Below are 19,931 nucleotides of genomic sequence, written 5' to 3'. Positions count from 1 at the left end.
CGCTACCAGCCGACGGCAGCCGAGGTACTCTCCACCAGCCAATGGCAGCCGAGGTACTTCCGACCAGCCAATGGGATGCCTAGCGCTCTTTGGCGTTTTCACAGTGCATTTCACAAAATAATTCCTCCCCCGCCACACCCCCAAACACTAGGCTAGACAACTGTCATTCCCACTCAGGTGAGGAACAGGTGCACACTCAGGTGCACGCACCTCACGCAACGTAGTGTAGCCATAGCATAGCATAGCATTAGCATAGCATCTGCTCGGTGAACCGGCCCCAAGTGTTCCATTCGGTGCCAGGCTCGCGTCACGCTGTGGAGACTGACAGCTCGGCAAATGACCAAATAAATAAGTAAACGCCATTAAAAATGCATCACACATACATGTGCATGAATAAGTGAAACGATGGCTTTCCCCAAACACAGCCCGAATTATTTCTTATTAAAGAAATATAAAACTAGATGAATTATTAATGCTGCCACCTCAGCTACACCCACCCTCCCCCCGGACACCCCCACCGCCACCATCCCCCCCTTCTCAATCCCCGACCACACCACAATAAAAACACCAGGCATGAACACAAACATTGTGGGAACCCACCACGGTTCTACCGTCAACCTCATTGTCCACCAGAGGAACATCTCGCCGCGAGAGATGGGGAACAATCAGGCTAATAGGAAACACAACATGGCGATGAGCAAACAGCTGGGTTCTACAGCTGCTGCTGCTGCCCCGTGATTGGTTACCAGCAAGAGTGCGCGCCAACATGACCCATGTCATTAGCCAATCGGCCATAGTTCCTCCACCTGCTGGATGGAGGAGAAGAGAGGCGCTGCCTGGCGCTGGAAACCACGCTCGTTTGCAAACGTTTCCCAACTCGGGGATAATGAGTCGGCGGTTTGGTTGGATTCACTCGGTCTCCCCGTTCCTAGATTGGAAATTGAATTTCGGAGGTTTCCACGCAGAAAGGTTGTTGGTTTCATGGGTGATATTGAACCCCACCACCATAGTACCGTCGCTCCACGGAAACTGATACAAGTTCTGAGGGCTTTTCTCCTTACGACTGCAGCTTGTAATAATGGATATTTAAATGTAAAATCATGTGATTAATGTAGAATCAACACGTAGGAAGTATATTGGCCGCATGCCCCTTTAAGACCATCCGTTAACTTCTGCAGGTAAAACGCATAACAGCTCGACAATCAAGGCCGTTGATTTGTAATATCAACATAGTTTGTGATACACTCAGAGAAACTAAAAGTGTGAAATATGGCCAAAGGTCAAGTCTTTACTCAAGCAGAAATCCATGAAATCGGTCCTCCTTTCAAGGGGCAATTCTGATCTGCAAAGGTTAAAAACGTTGAACGTCGAATATCAAATTAAAATCACAGCGGTAGTTTCATCAGGTAGTTTGCTTTGAGGTGATAAGATGAATCCCTTCTGTGCCATTTCAATTTTGCTTCGCAAACTCAGCAGATTACTTTTATTTTCACCAAAGATCGGGCAACTTGAACAAGTGAACCTTTCCACCTAAAACTCAGTTCTTGTCCTCATCCATCTTTAGCCAGGACAGTTCAGTTTGGGGACGTCACATACCTCACCGAAAGTTCAAAACAAGCTGCGTAATTCAACATTTTGTGTAAAAAACTCGCAATATGAACGCCTTCATTTTGACCGCACCATGCTATGACCGTGCTATCACTATCACGCAGTACCACAGAAAAGATCGTAAACGTATCGGGGAAACATGTGAAAGCAGCACCACGGCAGCAGTCGTCACTCACCTCGATGAGTTTCCGCTCGTAGCTCGCCGCTAGCTCCTCAATGTCCTCCATGGACTTGGTCTGAGGGGCGGGAGCCTGGACCTCACTGGACCCCAGGATCGGGAGGGCTGAGGGGGGAGGGACAGAAACAAAGACAGAGACAGAGAGAGACAAAGAGAGACACAGAGAGACGGAGGAGTGAAAGAGAGAGAGAGAGAGAGAGAGAGAGAGAGACAGACACAGACAGAGAGAGAGTCAGAGAGGGGTGTCTATGTAAATATTCATCTAAATATATATAAAAATATATATATATGCATGAACAAAAGTACATATAGAAGCATATGGTTTCAAAGATGTGTGCAGTCACACACACACACAAACACACAATCAACATTCACAACACACATTTACACTCAGTGTACGCTCAGAGAGAAGCTAGTTTTGTCAGAGCGATAAAATCCACTGCTGCACTTTATCATCATACAACGCTTGTTTATTATTCAGATTTTTTTCAGTTTCGCTTACTGGCACTATTGGACCAGAACACCCCCCCAGGCACTGTTACTGAGCCCATCACATCACAGTCCAGGCACTGTTACTGAGCCCATCACATCACAGTCCAGGCACTGTTACTGAGCCCATCACATCACAGTCCAGGCACTGTTACTGAGCCCATCATATCACGGTCCAGGCACTGTTACTGAGCCCATCACATCACGGTCCAGGCACTGTTACTGAGCCCATCACATCACAGTCCAGGCACTGTTACTGAGCCCATCACATCACTTAATCGTGTTGTAGTTGAACCAGAACTCAGCGTGGGCCATGAGTACCTAGCCTTTAGGACGGGCCCACACTCACACAACCACACACACCCACACAGTGCTTCCATCAACTGATTAAATCTCAGAGAGATTTTGTACATGAAGGCTGAAGAGACAGGGAAGGAACAGAGAGAGAGGGTGGGTGTGAGAAAGTGAAACCCCTTCTCACTAGCCGTGTTTACATGGACACTTCTGATCCGATTAGATTTCTAATCGGAATAGATCTATTCCTATCATGCGATCTGAACATACTGTATATATGGCATTTCCAAAAGTGGTAAGCGAACGTTCTGTCTCTCGCGCACACCTGACACATCTGGACCGGCAGCGACTTAATGGACGTGTTATCACTATTTGGCATTTTTATGTATTTTGTTGGTTTTGTTTGTATCGTTTGTTGGTAAGGTTGGTCTGAAGCGCTCGTAGAAACTTCTTAGCTCTACCATAGTGATGTTTCAGCTCCTGACGCATTCTCCGCCACTGTAGGCTACTACAGTAACCTTTATAAATCCCCGTTGCGCATGGAACCGCCACATTGGCAGTGTTGTGTTTCACCAATATACAGTACATTACATATACGGTAGGCTACAGCAGGCGAGGTCAGCTCGACTCTCTTCCAATAATTTCAAAAACTCGCAACTTCAAAAAAATATTGTAGGCCTATTTTTTTTTTACAATTCAAAAATTAACAAAACTGTCTTCTAAATTAATGAAATACTGGGAAACGAATAAACCATTATAAGCAACGAGTGAACTTAATAAGCGGTCGAAATATTTTTTTCAACCACCGCCTCTTTCCCTTGACGGTGCTCAAAGCCCGCACGGCGCACACAGACAGGTAGCAAAAAGCAAAGCAGTCTCAGCATAAACACACAGTTGTGCGTTAAATTTGTCCATCGGGGAACACGTCAATTCCAGCAGAGAAATAGTCCGCCAAAGACGTTGACGTCGCTAAGCAACCGAATCCGCTGGGTTTGATAAGTTACCGGACTACTTGCAGAGTGATACACAGACGTGAATCAGGCAAAAAAGCCACTTTCCTTGACAGTGGTTAAGTTCGGGTTGCATAAAAGTACAGACGGACCAATTGCGAACTACTGCAGCTGCTGATGCCATCTCTCTAAGTTACCCGCACCCACCCCAAACCAATCGGAATAAGTGTATACATGTCGATTATAGCGGACTACACCACCTCTTCTATTCTGCATAGAATTATATTCCGATCAGAGAATTGTATTCCGATTGAGGCGTATATATGATCATTTTTTATTCCGATTGAGCTGTTCTTCCACTTCTATTCGGAACAGAAGTGTCCATGTAAACGCGGCTAGTGTCTCTCCCATTCCAGCCAATTGATTTGTCATATTTGTACTTCTGTCGCAGTAGGGGGCAGTATCTTAGCCCATCTAGCCTTGGCCATGAAATGTTTTTCCATGTAAATGGTATGGCCCAACTGGCCTTGATTGTTCCACCTGAGACTAATTGGTTTGCTTATTTAAGGGGTGTCTCATTTTGCGTTGGGGGGGGAAGGTAGTTGCTGGCTTGTTGCGAGGCCAGTACTTGGAGCCACATGTTCTGTTATGCTAAATTATGCCATGTTTATGCTAGGCTAGACTAAATTGCTAACAGCTTTTCTTTTTGAAAACATTCATTTGTATTTTGGAACCGTAGACTTATTTTTGTTTATTTATTCTTGGGTCTGTTTTTGAAGTGAATAAAACTTCACTCTTTTTGGAATTGCCCCTCGTCTTTTCCCCACACTCTCCAAACCAATGAGTCCATATCCCGAATACGTGGGGTGAGCACGTCGGTCCCTCACAGTGGGTGACAGAAGATAATCATTTATGAAATTAATATCACAATTTATTCAATTCAAACTATCTCTCTCTCTCTCTCTCTCTCTCTCTCTCTCTCTCTCTCTCTCTCTCTCTCTCTCTCTCTCTCTCTCTCTCTCTCTCTCTCTCTCTCTCTCTCTCTCTCTCTCTCTCTCTCTCTCTCTCTCTCTCTCTCTCTCTCTCTCTCACAAAAAATAACGCTAAAGTTTATGGAAATTATGGTATCAGACTACAACTATTTTTACCTAACTAATGTCCCTGACATTTCAAAACATAGTATTTTTTATCATTCAAGGACGTATCTTCACTATAAAACAGGCTATCATGATAATCATCACTATCACTATCCTTACATGACAATACAACACCATTCAGAGACAATGAACAATGATATTTAATCATTGCGAAGCCCTTGGTTGGACATCACCATTATGCTTGTATTCAAGCATTATCCACTATCTTTATCATAGTATAGGAAAAGACAGGCGGGCGAGGGATAGTATGAGGGAGAGAGACAAAGAGTAAGTGAGTGAAAGAGATAAAAGAGAGGAGGAAGAGGGACATAAGGGAGAGGAGAGAGAGGGTACAAGCAGATGTTGCAGATAAAGAGATGTTAGGCAGGCACCTGGTCTGCAATAACAGACCTAACTAAGCGGGCCTTTCTAAACAGGTGCAATCTGTGAGTGTGTGTGTGTGTGTGTGTACAAGAACCTCTGAAATGCATTTATTTCCATTGAAGTGTCAACGTTTCACATTAAGCTCGTGGCTCTATTCTTTTTAATGATTTGCAACATTGCACATCTTTTTCTGTATGGGAATAGGCTAGACAGGTTTATACGGGTGAATGTGTTTAAGTGTGTACGTATTCAAGTGATACACACACACACACACACACACTCCAAATTCCAAATGTGTGTGTGTGTTTGTGCACGAGAGAGACTTATTTCCCCAATCGCAAAGAACAAAAGCAAACAGATCAGTTCCTATTATCATTAGGAACCTCATGATTCTCAGTGTGGGGCAGTAAACAGACCACAGGGCCACCAATGGGGGTATGCATCGCTTGCTTCCATAAGCATCTGTCTGTAAAACACACAGCCCTCCAGCACGCCCACTGGGATCCCCAACAGGGAACTGTGTGTGTGTGTGTGTGTGTGTGTGTCGCCCTGGGCACTCCGGGCCCCCTGGTTTGAATCCACTCAGCGTTACATGCAGGGGTCGCTCGCTACGGACGGGTGCAATCCAGAGGGTTACGCCCTGCTAGTTCTGTGAACAGATGTGGAACGATGTCGCAGTCGGAGCGCTGTGAAATTGGGGCCCGGGTGAATCTCTTCCGTATCGTATCTTTGTATGAAATCTCTCGCCCTCTCTCGGCCTCTCTGATAGAATTCCCTGAGCACTGTGTCGGCTAAGGGGACAATGCTTTTTTGTAATTTTAACGGCGGTGAGATATCCTTGTTTGTAGTTTGTTTTGTGTTTGTTTGTTTCGCTCGCTGTGCAATTTAGTTTTTTTTCCCCCCTTTGTTGTTTGCCTTGTCCTCCGTTCTCCTCCTCTACGTTATTATTATAAAAAAGAGGCAGACAACGGCAGCTCACCCTTACGCGGCGCCAGACACAGATAAACAGACCTTTTCAACCCCTTCCTTCTTATCCGTCTTCCTCTTGTATATTCTCCCTGTCCTTTTCCGTTTCACAGGCACTTTTATATTAAAATGTTTTCCCGTCAGTGGACAAACGTACAATTTTCCTCCCCCGAGGCCCTGAGCTTCTGCGTTCAGCCGTTGCAGTTTTTTCCCCCCCATCAAATGCTAATAATGTGGTGCGCTGAAGAGCAGTCACTTCCGCCCATGCATATCAATGGGAAACCACCGTGTGACTCTCTCACTCTCATACACACACAAACACACACACACACACACACACCAGGGCTGCTGAGAGCGCTGGGCGTTTGGCGACTGCGCCCAAAGTACCTCAGCGGTGCCCGGTGGGAATACACACCGGGACCCGGGGTTGCTGGTGAGGAGCACCGCAGACAAGTGTGTGCGTGTGCTTGTATACTATATAGTGTGGTGTACACACACACACACACACACACACACGCATACCAAACGTGTCCAGGAGATGTTGCTGACTGGGTCGAGAAGCACCGCAGACTTGCGTGTGCGTGTATTCTGTAAAATGTGGTGTGTACACACACACACACACACACACATATGCATACCAAACGTGTCCAAGACTCACATGTTGCTGACTGGGTCGGCTTGGGAGCAGCCAGGCGGCGAGCAGACTTAATTAACGTCTGCTAATCATAAGCAATCTTCTTTCATTTACTAATCACCCAAAGGTTGTTTCCTGCTGATAACACCATTGGACGTGTGTGTGTGTGTGTGTGTGTGTGTGTGTGTGTGTGTGTGTGTGTGTGTGTGTGTGTGTGTGTGTGTGTGTGTGTGTGTGTGTGTGTGTGTGTGTGTGTGTGTGTGTGTCTATGCATGTGCACGTGTGTGTGACACGTGTGTGTGCAATGCCATGAAACCATGAAAGTGAGAAAAGGTTCAAGTGGCATAACACAAGCGGGATAAACAACTACAAGGACAGAGACCACAATGATTCCAGAGAAAGAAACAGAAAGAACTATGAATGATTACAATACTATGATTTCAGGCTATTACACAAGAAGACCTTCAGTGTGCAAATGCACACATGAATCGAGGTCCCCGACAAGTACAGACACACGCACACAGAGTCTAGAACCAGTGAGGGAAAACAGTCAGGGACTCAACAAGTGAGTAGGGAGGTGTGGAAATGGTCATTCTCCTCGCTCTGATGGCCTCAATCAATGGCCTCCACTCTCGCTGCAGTCCACTTAGAGCTCCACTGATCAATGGAGAGAGCGCGCTACTTGCATGGGCACACACAAGCACACATGCACGCACATAAACCCACATACACACACACACGCACATATACATAAGACACAGGATGCATACCAATTGTTGTTCAATGGCCGTGGCTGAAGATGATTTAGCATCTAAAAGGGTTAATGTTCCAATGGTACACACCCACAAGGGATAGACAAAGCAAGCCCAGAGACGCACGCTTGAACAGTCATGACTCATATACACACACACGCACAACTGCAAAACACAAATACTGTATACATTCTGAGAGTTGAGTTGCAAATAACCAACACGACACATACTATTCTATTTCGTAATCCTATATACAAAAAAAGAAACATCAATTCAAAACAGAGATCTCTACCTTTTCCATTCCATAAAAAGAAAACTCTCTCTTCCAAATGTCAGCTCAGCTCCTGAAAACTGAAAACCCCGTACAGTAGGGTGGTGGTTGTGGTGGTGGTGGTGCTGGTGGTGGTGGAGGTTGGAGTATACCCAGACCGTCTGTGTGCTCTGCAAGCCATTCACAAAGTCAGCCTCTTTTTAAAAAAAATTCTGTGTGTGTGTGCATGTGCGTGTGTGTCTCTGTGTCCATGTGCGTGCGTGTGTGTCTGTTTGCGTGTCTGCGTGGGTGCATCCAAGTGTTGAAAATAGCACCAATCACCGCAGCCAATCAGGGTTGAAAACCACAGCGGCCTGGCATGGTAGGACAGCAAGGAGCAGGGGGAGGAGAGCGGCTGGAAGGAAGGCAGACCGCCACTTTTCCCCTCCTTTCTGTATTCTTCTCACCCAGCCTTTTCACTCCAAATCACCACCAGTCTCTGTGGCAGCCATAGTGAGTTTTTCATGAGTTTGACCGCTTGAGGCTGGTGAAACACAGAAACAGGATGTGAATGGCCTGGCTTTGTCCACCCTCCCTGACATAGAAAAGGGCAAGTCCTGCCCTTGCAGTGATCCCACTGAACAAATGTTGTCATGTTTATAGTAATTTTTGATCCCTTTAAGTGATATTATGTTCATTTATGATCATTTAAAATATGGTAAAAAACAAAAATAAATCATTATATTATAATATTATATATATTATATATATATATATATATTATATATATATATATATTATATATATATATATATATATTAATATTAGAATTCTAATATATTCATCAAAACCATGTTTTGCCTCAATGATCCTACTCCAACACTAACGACCCGAATAAGGTTGGATGAATGCGTATATTTAATCAATAATAACAATAATGCTAATGAATTGCGGAAATAGCACACTAAACCAGCAATAAAATACAGCTGGAGCCTTTTCTACATAAATGTGTGAGGTATGAATTAAGTTGTGCAGAAAGGCAGGTTTTCAATCAATAATTTTGCAATTAGACACCATGGCATGAAATGAGTATCTATTAATGGAACACTTATTTCCCTACCCCTCGCTAGGCATTTCAGGGGCTTAATTGGGCATTTTCAAAATCAGAGAGAAGCATAATTGGATTATTGTGCTGAACGTGTAAACAGCCACTGTCTCTCATGGACGTGCACAGATAAATTCAAACAGAAACACACACACACACACACACACACAAAAGTACTCTTTTTCTCCCCCTGTTGATGGATTCATGAATGTAAAACATCTATTTGAAACCTTTGAAAACAAAAATATAATTTCTATCCTACCCAGTTTATATGGAGCAGTCTAAATGAGACAGAGGGTTCTCCAGGGACGAAAACCCAAACCCAAAAAACGTTTCACCATGTTTGACAAGCAGACAGATTGATAGCCAGACGGACCTTAATGGGGATGGTAGTGGAGGGACAGAAATCAAGAGATAGAGGAATACATAAATACACAGATACAGATATAGCTATAAGATAAAGGGCCCTATCTTGCGCCCGGCGCAATTGACTTTGTACACCAACGCATGTATCGTTGCTAGTTTGTACCAGGCGCAAAGCTGATTTCCCCCCTGCAGCAAACAGGCGCCACTACACTTGCGCCTGGAGAGGCGTGTCGGTGAAAAGCAGAGGCGTGTTCCGGCGCAAATGATACTTGGTGCTATTTTAGTGATCTAGAAATTGCGCCAATGCAATTGCGCCACTGACCGAAAAAATACCTGGTCTATAGCGGATAGCACAGTTGTTGTTGCTATTTTGACGTGCCATGGCAGGTCGGAACTGCAACATAAGCTTACACAGGCTATACACAGCATAAACACGCAAACAATTAGCCTAAGTGAAATATTATGACGTCAATGATTGTTCATATGTGTGAAACTGCATAGAAATAGCATGTGGATTGTGGAAACATTTTTTTCCATAGGGGCTGCAGGGTTTCCCGCAGGAAATTTGTTAGTTAAGGTGGTGGTGCGCCAGGGGCCGTCTGACTTGACTTGGGGGGGCAATGTGGCGTTGCCCTCTGACCAGGGGGAGGGGGTGTCGCCGCTGTCTGATTTGGGGGTTGGTGGGATGGCAGCATGATGTTGCCCTCTGACCAGGGGGAGGGGGCGTTGCCGCCGTCTGACTGGGGGGGGGGGGGGGGGGGGAGATATAGACTACAGACTGTACTACATTGAACAATTATTTATTAAACACTAAATATTATATAATAATATAAATAATAAGCTTTTCAAAATAACATCTGGAACGAGAACAATGCAAATATAAATAAATAAAGTGCTAAACAGCATCTGAAACAAGAACAATTTGTGCAATTTTAACTAAAGAAAGTGCAAAACATGTGCAAAGGTGGTCAGTCACTACTTATGGCAGAGCTGACATGTAGCATCGCTACAGGCTATCCTCCTTGGTTTAACAAAGAACAACTCAAGGGCCCTGTTGTAATTAAACTCTTTCACAGGCAGACCATTTATACTGATTCTCATGCAGGCTGTCAGACTGTTGCCCTGCAGCCTGTTCCGCAGGTCTGTCTTGATCTATACACAGAGAGTGAATGAAGTTTAGATTATTTTATACCTTTGTATAATATTTACAATTTTGATAGAATCTAAGATTGAGAGATGATAATGGACTTACCCTATTCATCGCAGAGAAATCCCTCTCACAATTCACACTTGAGACCGGTATTGTGAGGGCGATTGCTGATAGGAGGGACAGGTTTGGGTAAAGCAGATGTCGCTCATCATACCCAGATGCCATTGCAGTCATTATATCGAGCGGGGACTTGTCCTGATGGATGAGAACATTGGTCAATGACAGATATCCGTGAACTCACATAAACAACATAATATGTTATGTTAATGACTCACTTTTAAAATCTCAGTTGTTGTAAGCACTTTATAGCTCTGCCATTCGTGGAGAAGTGTCTTCTCATTGATGGGTGGGAACTGCTTGGCCAGCATGTGTAGGTCTGAGATGGCACGACTCTCATCACCTTGTGGTCCCAGAGCACTAAAGGCACCAAGAATTCCAAGCTGCTGGAACCTCAGCTCCAGGTGCTAAATGAGGCCGTCAATGCAGGGCTCCATGACCTATTAACATTAGATGTGAGAGAAAATTCAAATTTAGGCTGATAATATAAAAAAAAGTTTAATTGTTTTGTCACACTGAGGTCTGTGGACTCAGTTCAATCAATTTCCAAGCCAATAGCCTTTGATGATCTAATGGCTTCTAAAATGGGCTCCTCAACCACTGCACCTAGAATCTGTAGCATTTCATCCACAATCCTGTGGGACTTGTAGTTTGTCCTTTGATCAATCTAGGAAAATATATTCTTAAATTATAGTTCATTTTACTACAAACCCATGACAGCAAATGTACACTGTAATGAAATAAAATTCTTACCTTCAGTTTGGCAGCCTAGGAAGTCTGCCAGATCCAGCAATGCCGGGTAGTTTGTATGGTGCGCAATTTCATGCTTTACCAGCCAGTATAGACATTTAAAGCCACCAATTATGGCCTCATGCTCCACATTCAAAATGGGCTGAAATCCCTCACTGATGGGCAGACCTAATAAACAAACATTCAATAAGCTGTCACTTTTAGTTTAACTGTAATGCGAGAAAATCACGTGCAATCGTCAAAAGTAGACTATAAGACAGCCACGTGTAAACGGTAAACGCAACTAGCCTTGATAAGAAAACATTACGCCTCAAAATAATTTCAGATAGCCTACTATGAGCGAACAGTTGACAGGTTATCCTAGTATTTATATAATTTAGATGAATAATTATCTTACCTCGATGCGACAGGTTGATTGTCGGCTATCCAACTTCCAGATGAACGTCTTCCCAAAAAATGCAGTTTTTCTTTTTTACCCCGGATAAACCGCGAACGATGATAGATAGCACGATGACATTCAACCACCACATGCCGCTGTTCGGACGCATCACACGGTTCGTCTGAGGCATATTTCGGAGGCAAAGCCTAGGCCTACTAGATTTTAAAAACTTTTGTTTGTTTTTTTAAATGCGTTCTGCAGAGAAGGGAGACTGGCGTTGGTCACGGTTTGGAATGAAAGAGAGAAACAGGAGAAACAGGACAGAGTAACACGGCAAATATCGCAAATATATATATATATATATATTTTTTTTTTTTAAGACGCTAGTTAAGGCAGCAGGCCTGTGTTGCTTAGGCGGCCGCCTAAGCTGTAAAGTGCTGTGGGAAACCCTGGGCTGCATGAATGAACACTGTAGTATGCTATGCCATGTGTTAAAATAGTAATAATAATATTAATGCTGCCGGCGACCAGGGGAGACAAAGTGACGGGCGACCAATCATATCCAGTGCAGCTTGGCGTCAGCCGGCGAGAGTGGGCGGAGCCACCCTCCACGAGGGAAGAACAAGTCCAGCGGAACACAACTTCAGCCGATTGATCCCCGACGGGCAAAACACGAGGCGGCAAATTGGAGGATGGCCCTGTATACTATTTGCTCTTCCCTTGTGGAGAACAATTTGTCTGATTCAAGCTCCCATCGATCCGGAAATGGGCAGACGGCTTATTGTTTCCTGTTACATAAGTCTTCTTGTGTATTTGTAGACAAATAAACAAAACTAATCAAATATGGAGTTTGACTGGATCTCTGGCAAAATATAGCAGGCTACCCCATAACGGGGGAGAGACTGGTTAATGGTGAGGTTTTGGTGGTCAATCGATCACTACCACACAAACCACCAAGGTGAGAACAAAGAGCGGGAACATTTACATTACAGCTGTCTGTGGTGGGAAGTAAAGCAACAGATGAAATCTGAAACCTCGTCGGGAAGGAAGGAAGAAAGAAAGAAAAGAAGAAAAAAAGAAAGAAAGAAAAGAAGAAAGAACAAACCAACAAATAGGAAATAAATCACTGGGAAGCTGTAGGGTGAATCCAGACCTTTGAACACTGCCCACCTGCTGCGCGAGCATGACAATATGAATCCATCATACCTACCTATCACGTATAACAAGTACATACTGTATGTATGCGTCTCCTCTATGCTCTTATGTAGGCCGATAAACTGTGAAGCCCAAAGCACACGGAATGTAAACATAGCAGGGTTGTACTTTTGTATACGACTCTGCAGGAGTCTATTTAGGTCGGCCTGGTCAGGACGGACGCTATTATGTTTCTTAATTCAGCCTCTGTCCCTATTTTTGTTGCATGTGGGGTTGGGTTTTGTAATAAATATAAAGTGTGTGCACTCTTATGTCACATATTAGTCGGGAAAACCAAATAGAATATTACGGTGATCAAAGCAAGAAAAATAAAACCCTTCGACCTCAAAATGTCTAAACGGCAGAGCATCAGTGTTCAATCTCCTGAAACATATTCAAATGCACCTATTAAGCATTCATGCTGGCACTTGCACTCTCCAATCCTTATGCATGACGAAGCTCACACCATTTCATAACCAGTTCCTTCAGGAAAATAAAAAGGGACACACTCAGTGGAAGAATAACTAAGACAATAGGAATACATTTGATTTAAAAGCCTTCCTCACAAACTGGCAACACTTACACACACACACACACACACACACACACACTTACTTGACCCACTTACGAAGAACACTCTTTGACCACTGTCGTAATGTATTTACGTTTGCGGAAGAACAAAACATGCTGACGTCCACATATACGCAATAGCACGTGCTTGTATGGCAGTCATGGGCTGCCAACTCTAACGCTAACCCTAAGCCTTGTAGTTGGACTGTTTATTTCGCAGGACTTTATTTCATCGGCGCATCTGAGGATCGTGGTATTAAGTGTTATTTCCATGCACAAAGGAGCATAGGGAAGTATTGAGAGGAAATGACAGGTCACAATGTGCTTGTTCATCAAAGAACTGTTTTTTTGAGTCATCAGTCCATCGAGGATGACATACGCGCACGACCAGGACGGAGCAGATCAGACAGACGGACGGATAACGTTGAATCCATTCAAGATGAAAGCGAATTTAGAAAAAAGGTCTCATAGGTGTGACAGAGCCGGTGCCCCGCTCCCCTCACCCCCTCCCCAATCAGTCCTTTCAACAGCCCAAAACAACCCCCCAGCATCCAGACCGCAGAAGCCCTCCGAGAGCAGGCCAGACGGCTACCCAGACACGGGATATTTCCAACCCCCTGTCCTGAAATAAACCGCCAGTCGCATGACACTCCGGCGCCAGAGGATAAAAGAAGAAATAATAAAATGTCCGCCGTCGTCGGGACTATTACGGTCGGGCGAGGCGAGGAGCCAGAACGACCGGCCACATTAGACATGCTAATCTCATCTGGGCCGCGCCAAGCGTGAGCAGAGTTAAATCTAGTTAGAGTCCATAATGACGGCGAGGTCTGTGTTTGCACCCAGCAGAGCGGGATCACAAGCCCTAATCCACTGTTTGACACCCCCTTCCCTCCCCTCCCCTCTCCCCCCCGCCTCACCCTTTCCCTTCCCATTCCCGCCACGGTCTGTGACATCAGAGCCGCTAAGGTCAGGTGACGCCAGGTGGGTTGAAAGCACCTTGGCGCGTCTCCCGCCGCTCAAAGAGCCGGGGAAAAGGTCACCATGGCAACACCAAAGCCGCATTTCTTGTTAGCGACACTTTTTCCTTTTTCTCCGTTCTCTCTGTTTGCCTCTCTGGCCATGGACCTCGATCCCCGGCCCACCCTCCACCCTTCCCTCTTCCCCCGTTCAGCCACACAAGCTTTGCTAATTGACTGCCGTTTTAGAAAGTAAATCTAATTGCTTTTTGGTTACTGAGTTAATTTAGCTGACGCCGCTAAAGGTTAGGGTTGTGCGTGGTTCGCGCACAAGCACATCAACTCGCTCTTTCTCGCTCTCTCTCTCTCTCTCTTTCTCCGTTGCTCTCTCTGTCACTCTGTGTCTCTCCATCTTCAGTTCTCTTCCTCTCTGGAAGGGTGGTAGCTAGCGTTAAACGCTAAGGGGTTTGTTGCTAACAGGGGGTTTGTTGCTGGGGGGGGGGGGGGGGATCGGGGGATTGGTTAATCTGAGGAGGGATTCGACTTACACTAGTTTTGACAGCTAAAAAAGTTTGAGGTTGAATAAAATTATAAAAAAATGTGTTAGGTGGAAAATATCGAATAGAAAACCGAATCCACTCAGGCTGAAGCAGTGTTAGAGGTAGAAAATTTATTCAAGGGTCAGTGCATCCAAAATGTTCTTCGGACATGGTAATATGTCTTTTATTGTCTTCGACACAGTAATCTGTGCCACTTTATCACTGTTCCGGAAATGAGAACGTTATTTAGAGAAACCAGGAGCAACAACCATTCCACTCTGCTGCGAAACGGAAGGAAGTGTGCCTCTTACGAAGTCGAGGAGCCTTCTAGTACCCTCTCCGTTGTCACGACGCACGGACCCCGGCGGTGTGGCGCCCGAGGGAGCATTATGCTTCTCGGACGCTGATAGTCTAACGCCACGGTTGTGTGGCGCGTTTCATATCCAACATCCCTCATTATAACGGACAAACCCGACGACGGTTAGAGGACATTAATAACATTACCAATATGCATGCTACAGAATGGATGTAGTAATAGGCAAGCCTAAGTAAAACACCATCAAACTGAGACGAGATTTGAATATGGAATGAACGAATAACCAGTTAGATAAGACGCTAATACCCAAGACCATCACTGACCTTTCTCTAAGCGCGGCTCTTAACCCCTGACCCCTGTGGGAATAAGTTAAGACGTCTAATCAAATTAACCTAAGTATCGTCGACGGAAAGGGCAACAGATACAACTCCACCTCAGAGTTCTCATGAGGCTTAAATTCTCTCTAAAATATAGATATTTAAATAGAGATATTTTATTTCTACCTTCGAAAAAACCTTTTATAATAACACAGTTATCTGTCTTTATTTGCTTGAGCTGTATTATTAAACCAACGCAGAGCCAAAATAAACAGGTGCGAGACACCTGTTCATGTGTCTAGCACCTGCGCTGATCATTTACTTTAGTTGAGGTGAGAGGTCTTGAGATACACCAGTTAAGCAAATGTTATATATTGGGAATTATTGCTTTCCACTTAACAACCAAATCATTGCATTAATTGGCTGGCAATAGCCTGAAGAAAAACATCCGTGATTTATTTCACGAGCAAACATGGACGAAAAAAACAACATGACTTTTAATTATCACTCCTGTTTTGTTTTTTTTGTTGTGTTTTATAACTCATTTTATAACTTCATTTAAAACTTTAAAAGGAACAAATATTGGGTGAACCAGGCCCCTGGGGCGCCTCCGTCTCCAGACGTGCACACCGCTCTCTGTTTAACGACCCAAAGTGTTTAAAGGGATGGGCGAAAGCGGTCGCATTAAACACACTTTAACACAGCCCTGCTCCTCCAGTGCCGTCACTTTAACAAAAAGTAAAACCAACCGAGCCCGACCTCATTAGCAGCGATAGAGCGACGGAGCGTGCCCGCCCAGCATCATTCATCACGGGCCTGGGTGCAATGTAAATGCAGTGACCAGCCAAGCATCTGGCCCTGACATTTACAAGTGTACCCCGGCCCAATAAGCCCCCCAACACCACCACCGCCGCCGCCGCCACCACCACAACCATCATCAACGCCACCACCCATACTCCAGCAGAACGGCGAATCCGCGCCCGGGTTGACAAATGAACATGTCTAGACTCCCTGTCACGGACGGCTGCCCCCAAAACACACGTCATCTGGCCACCGCTGGGTCTTACACGCGGGCTCGTGGGCTTGTGTCTCGGCCTTCTGGAATTGGATTCTGTTCACGTCGCGGATCATCTGCCGGCACGCGGCGTGGGCCGGGTTGGAATGGGTGGCCGGCGTGCAGATCAGGAGGAGGGAGGTTTGAGGGCCAAGTCGCATTTCGCCTCGTCTCACAAATTAGACTCCAGATCGATATCTATGGTCTATACCTATAGATGGCAGACAATCTCACGTCTTGGTTGAAAGGGGGCGTTTGACCTTCGTAGTTGTTTCGACCAATTATGTCGCTGTAGGCGGGGATCTGTAAGCGCCTTATTGGCAAACACAAACTCAAGCCAGCAGCAGTAAACTGTAAGAAGATGTCTGGAATGAATTAAAATCAACACTGCATAGACTAGCCACCGTAGATATACACACATTAAAAACCCGAAAGATTCATCCACTAGTTTTCTTACAATACAATATCTCTGTAACAAAACAGGAAACAAGGCGTAACTCCCCCCCTTGCTGTCTTTGGTTTCCGGCCCAGGCTCTGTACCGTCTTCCCCCCAGAAGTTCTGCTAATCTGGGCAGGAGCCCAGATTACCTTCCTCCTGGCTGGGGGTCTGACCCCCTCGCCGCTACACTATCCTGCCCGTGTTTTTTCGCAGGCCTGGCATGTTGGGAGAGTCTGGTGGTGAGGTGGGTGGCCCGTGTCTAGATGACTGGAGGGGACTTAGAGAGCTAGTCTGCCAGCCGGCCCATTAAGTATGGATGACTCCGTCTGGTTTGGGAGTCCAGGAGGAGGGGGAGAGGAGGCCATGAGGCCGGAGGAGAGAGAAGTAAATAACAATAGGAGGACAAAAGAGACGGTGGAAGAGATGGGAAGAGAGGGCGGTTGAAAATTAAGGGACGTTGATGAGAAGAGAGGGACTGAAGAGAGGAGCTGAAGACGACAACAGGAGATGAAATCTTACGAATGCTTATTTACTTTGCATCATCCATCCGCTGTTGTGTTGGTTCGACAACCTTGTTCAGGTTAAAACCCAACGGATAGCAGGCTGTGCCCGATACAAAATGAAAAGGAGAAACAGATGGAGAGAAGAAGGGGGAATTGAGAGTGGGAACAAGTGAGAGTGACAGGGGGAAAACAGAACGGCCGCAACCCATTAGCAAGTGTAATTTAGACATTTCAGAGAGAGAGAGAGAGAGAGAGAGAGAACATGGCAGAGCGAGAGACAAAGACAGGTGGAGGTGAAGGGAAGAAAAAAGAAATGCCAGGGATGATTCAGGAAGGATGAAGGGAGCGAGGAAGGACAGGAGTGTGATAAATACACCAGGGGGGTAGCTGGTTCCATTTGATTATTATGGTCTGTCCAGGCTGAGGGAATAAGAGAGCAACGCACGTGTGTACACACAGTGAGACACACAGATGCACAGAAGCACACACGCCACTCTAGAGAAGGCCTCTAACACTGATCGATAGTAAACAAACAAGTGGGCTTTGAGGAAGAAGGGCAGGAAATACTTTTACTTACAACACTACACACATTTCTTGGAACATCCCCACACACACACACACATAGACAAAACCACACACACACCTACTTGTTGACCATGATCACTATCTATCTTAATCCTCATCAGGATCGTCTTTTGTCACCTTCATCAAGTTATTTGTTCACAGACACGGACTAGACAAGAGATTGCGGCGTGTGGCCACGTCGGACCACTCAGCCCTCTGACACGACAACAAAGAACACGAAGAAACTAACGGCTCCATAATGGCTGACACGAAATGACAGCTGCTTGACTCCTCGCAAGCACCAGGAACAAAAGGCCAGGCTAATTGGGAGACAAAAGACAACAGGACGAAGACGAGCAAATTCTTTGGTTATTTTGCTTCTTTTTCCTTCGGAATTATTTTCTGGAGGTGAGAGCCGCGCACGTCCCACACAGCGCACGTCCACCGATTCTGTTTGGCCTTCGACCCGGGGGCTGAAACGAGACGTGACCTCATCAAGCAGTACAAGCGCACTCCACTTTTCTCACTCACCTCCCGCAGAAAACAAAGACAGATCGGCACAAAGAAGTGACAGAGAGAGAGAGAGAGAGAGAGAGAGAGAGAGAGAGAGAGAGAGAGAGAGAGAGAGAGAAAGAGAGATAGAGAGAAAGAGAGAGAGAGAGAGAGAGAGAGAGAGAGAGAGCGGAGTGGACCCAGAGCGAGAGAGAGACGGGTGCTCCAGGGTTGTGTGTGTTTGTTTTCCTCTCCCGTGGCCTTAGACGATCGCCATTAGTCACGCAACCTTTTGTCGAATCAACTTGCTAAGACGTTCACCGTTTCACACGGCGAGGTCAGAGCTGAGCCACGTTGCATCGACGGGTCTTTCCTGAACTATTAAGCGCGCTGTGCGCTCCTGATTTACCTCGTAGGCCATCATGGTAAATCTGTATTAGGGATGACAGCGTCCGTCCGTCGTTCCCTCCTCTGAGGCCCCGTGGAGGACCAGACACGGAGGTCGGCTGCGCTAAGCCAGAGAGTAATGGACACACTGCCATCTATGGGCCAAACACATGGCCTATGGGCCTCTGTTGTCACAGTTTGATAGGCTATAGGAATAGACTAGACAGACAGAATAGAGAATGAACAGCCCGAGGATGGTCAGTCCAAGAAAGCAATAAGCAAATGCGTTGTTATTTCGGATGAATTTTCCCTGAGAAGATTCGAGTCGACCTATTACGGCGACTGTGTTCAAGAACACAACCACAAGCGATTGATTTGACAAGTTAGAAAATGTATAAACACATCCGGCACTTTCAATTTTCTCTAAAAAATTTCTCTAATTTTCTCGACACAATAACACCATTTCTTCTAGTTATATACACACACAAAATCCAGATGTGTTGTGACATAGGGCAGTATGGACGATATGGGTGGCTACCACAATATGGGTCATTTCATATCTCCATACCCATGTATATCACGATATAGTACATTTTCAGTCAATTTCCAAAATAATGACGGCTTTTTTAGTACTTTTTGATAATCCTGTCAACTAAATATAAATGAAAGGCCCTTTCTCTTTTCATTTGTTAGTGACATTGAGAACTGTTGAAAAAGGAGAATTAAAAAAAAACATTGGATATTAAAAAATATCAAAATATAAAAAAAGTAATAACTTTGAATTAAATTACACTTTCAAATTTCCAAAAGCTCCAATTGACACGATATAAATGCATAAATACTCGCCGTAACTTTTCATAGGTCTGTTGTTATGTTCACACCAAAAGCGAATCGAATATTCTACTTGCGTAACTGAAGCGAAATCCACGCAAAAGTTCAAATATTTAAACTCAAAGGAACGTGTGAATGAGGCGATTTGAGTCTTTTGTGCAAGTCAAATTTTGCATCTGAGTGATTCACGCTGCCGGCCAAGTAATTTTTTTTTATGTGCATCTATTAGCGTCTTTGCATTGACTTTGTATGCATTCACAC

The 19,931-nt window shown here is 45.1% G+C and overlaps 1 protein-coding gene across 2 annotated transcripts in view; it reads right to left on the bottom strand.

The window, feature by feature from the left end:
• Positions 1–19,931, bottom strand: part of snx29 (sorting nexin 29) — a 113,438-nt gene that overhangs the window by 57,375 nt on the left and 36,132 nt on the right. For both annotated transcript variants that reach the window (XR_014639567.1, XM_084485312.1), the window contains exon 15: positions 1,785–1,891. Coding sequence is in view for 1 of the 2 variants with exons in the window: in XM_084485312.1 (XP_084341438.1) it covers positions 1,785–1,891 (107 nt within the window). In the remaining variant the exon portion in view is untranslated. The remainder of the gene's footprint in view (positions 1–1,784; positions 1,892–19,931) is intronic.

This window comes from Micromesistius poutassou (assembly GCF_964030765.1).
Source record: "Micromesistius poutassou genome assembly, chromosome: 21".
Lineage (NCBI taxonomy): Eukaryota > Metazoa > Chordata > Actinopteri > Gadiformes > Gadidae > Micromesistius > Micromesistius poutassou.
This window is presented reverse-complemented; position numbering and strand designations above follow the sequence as displayed.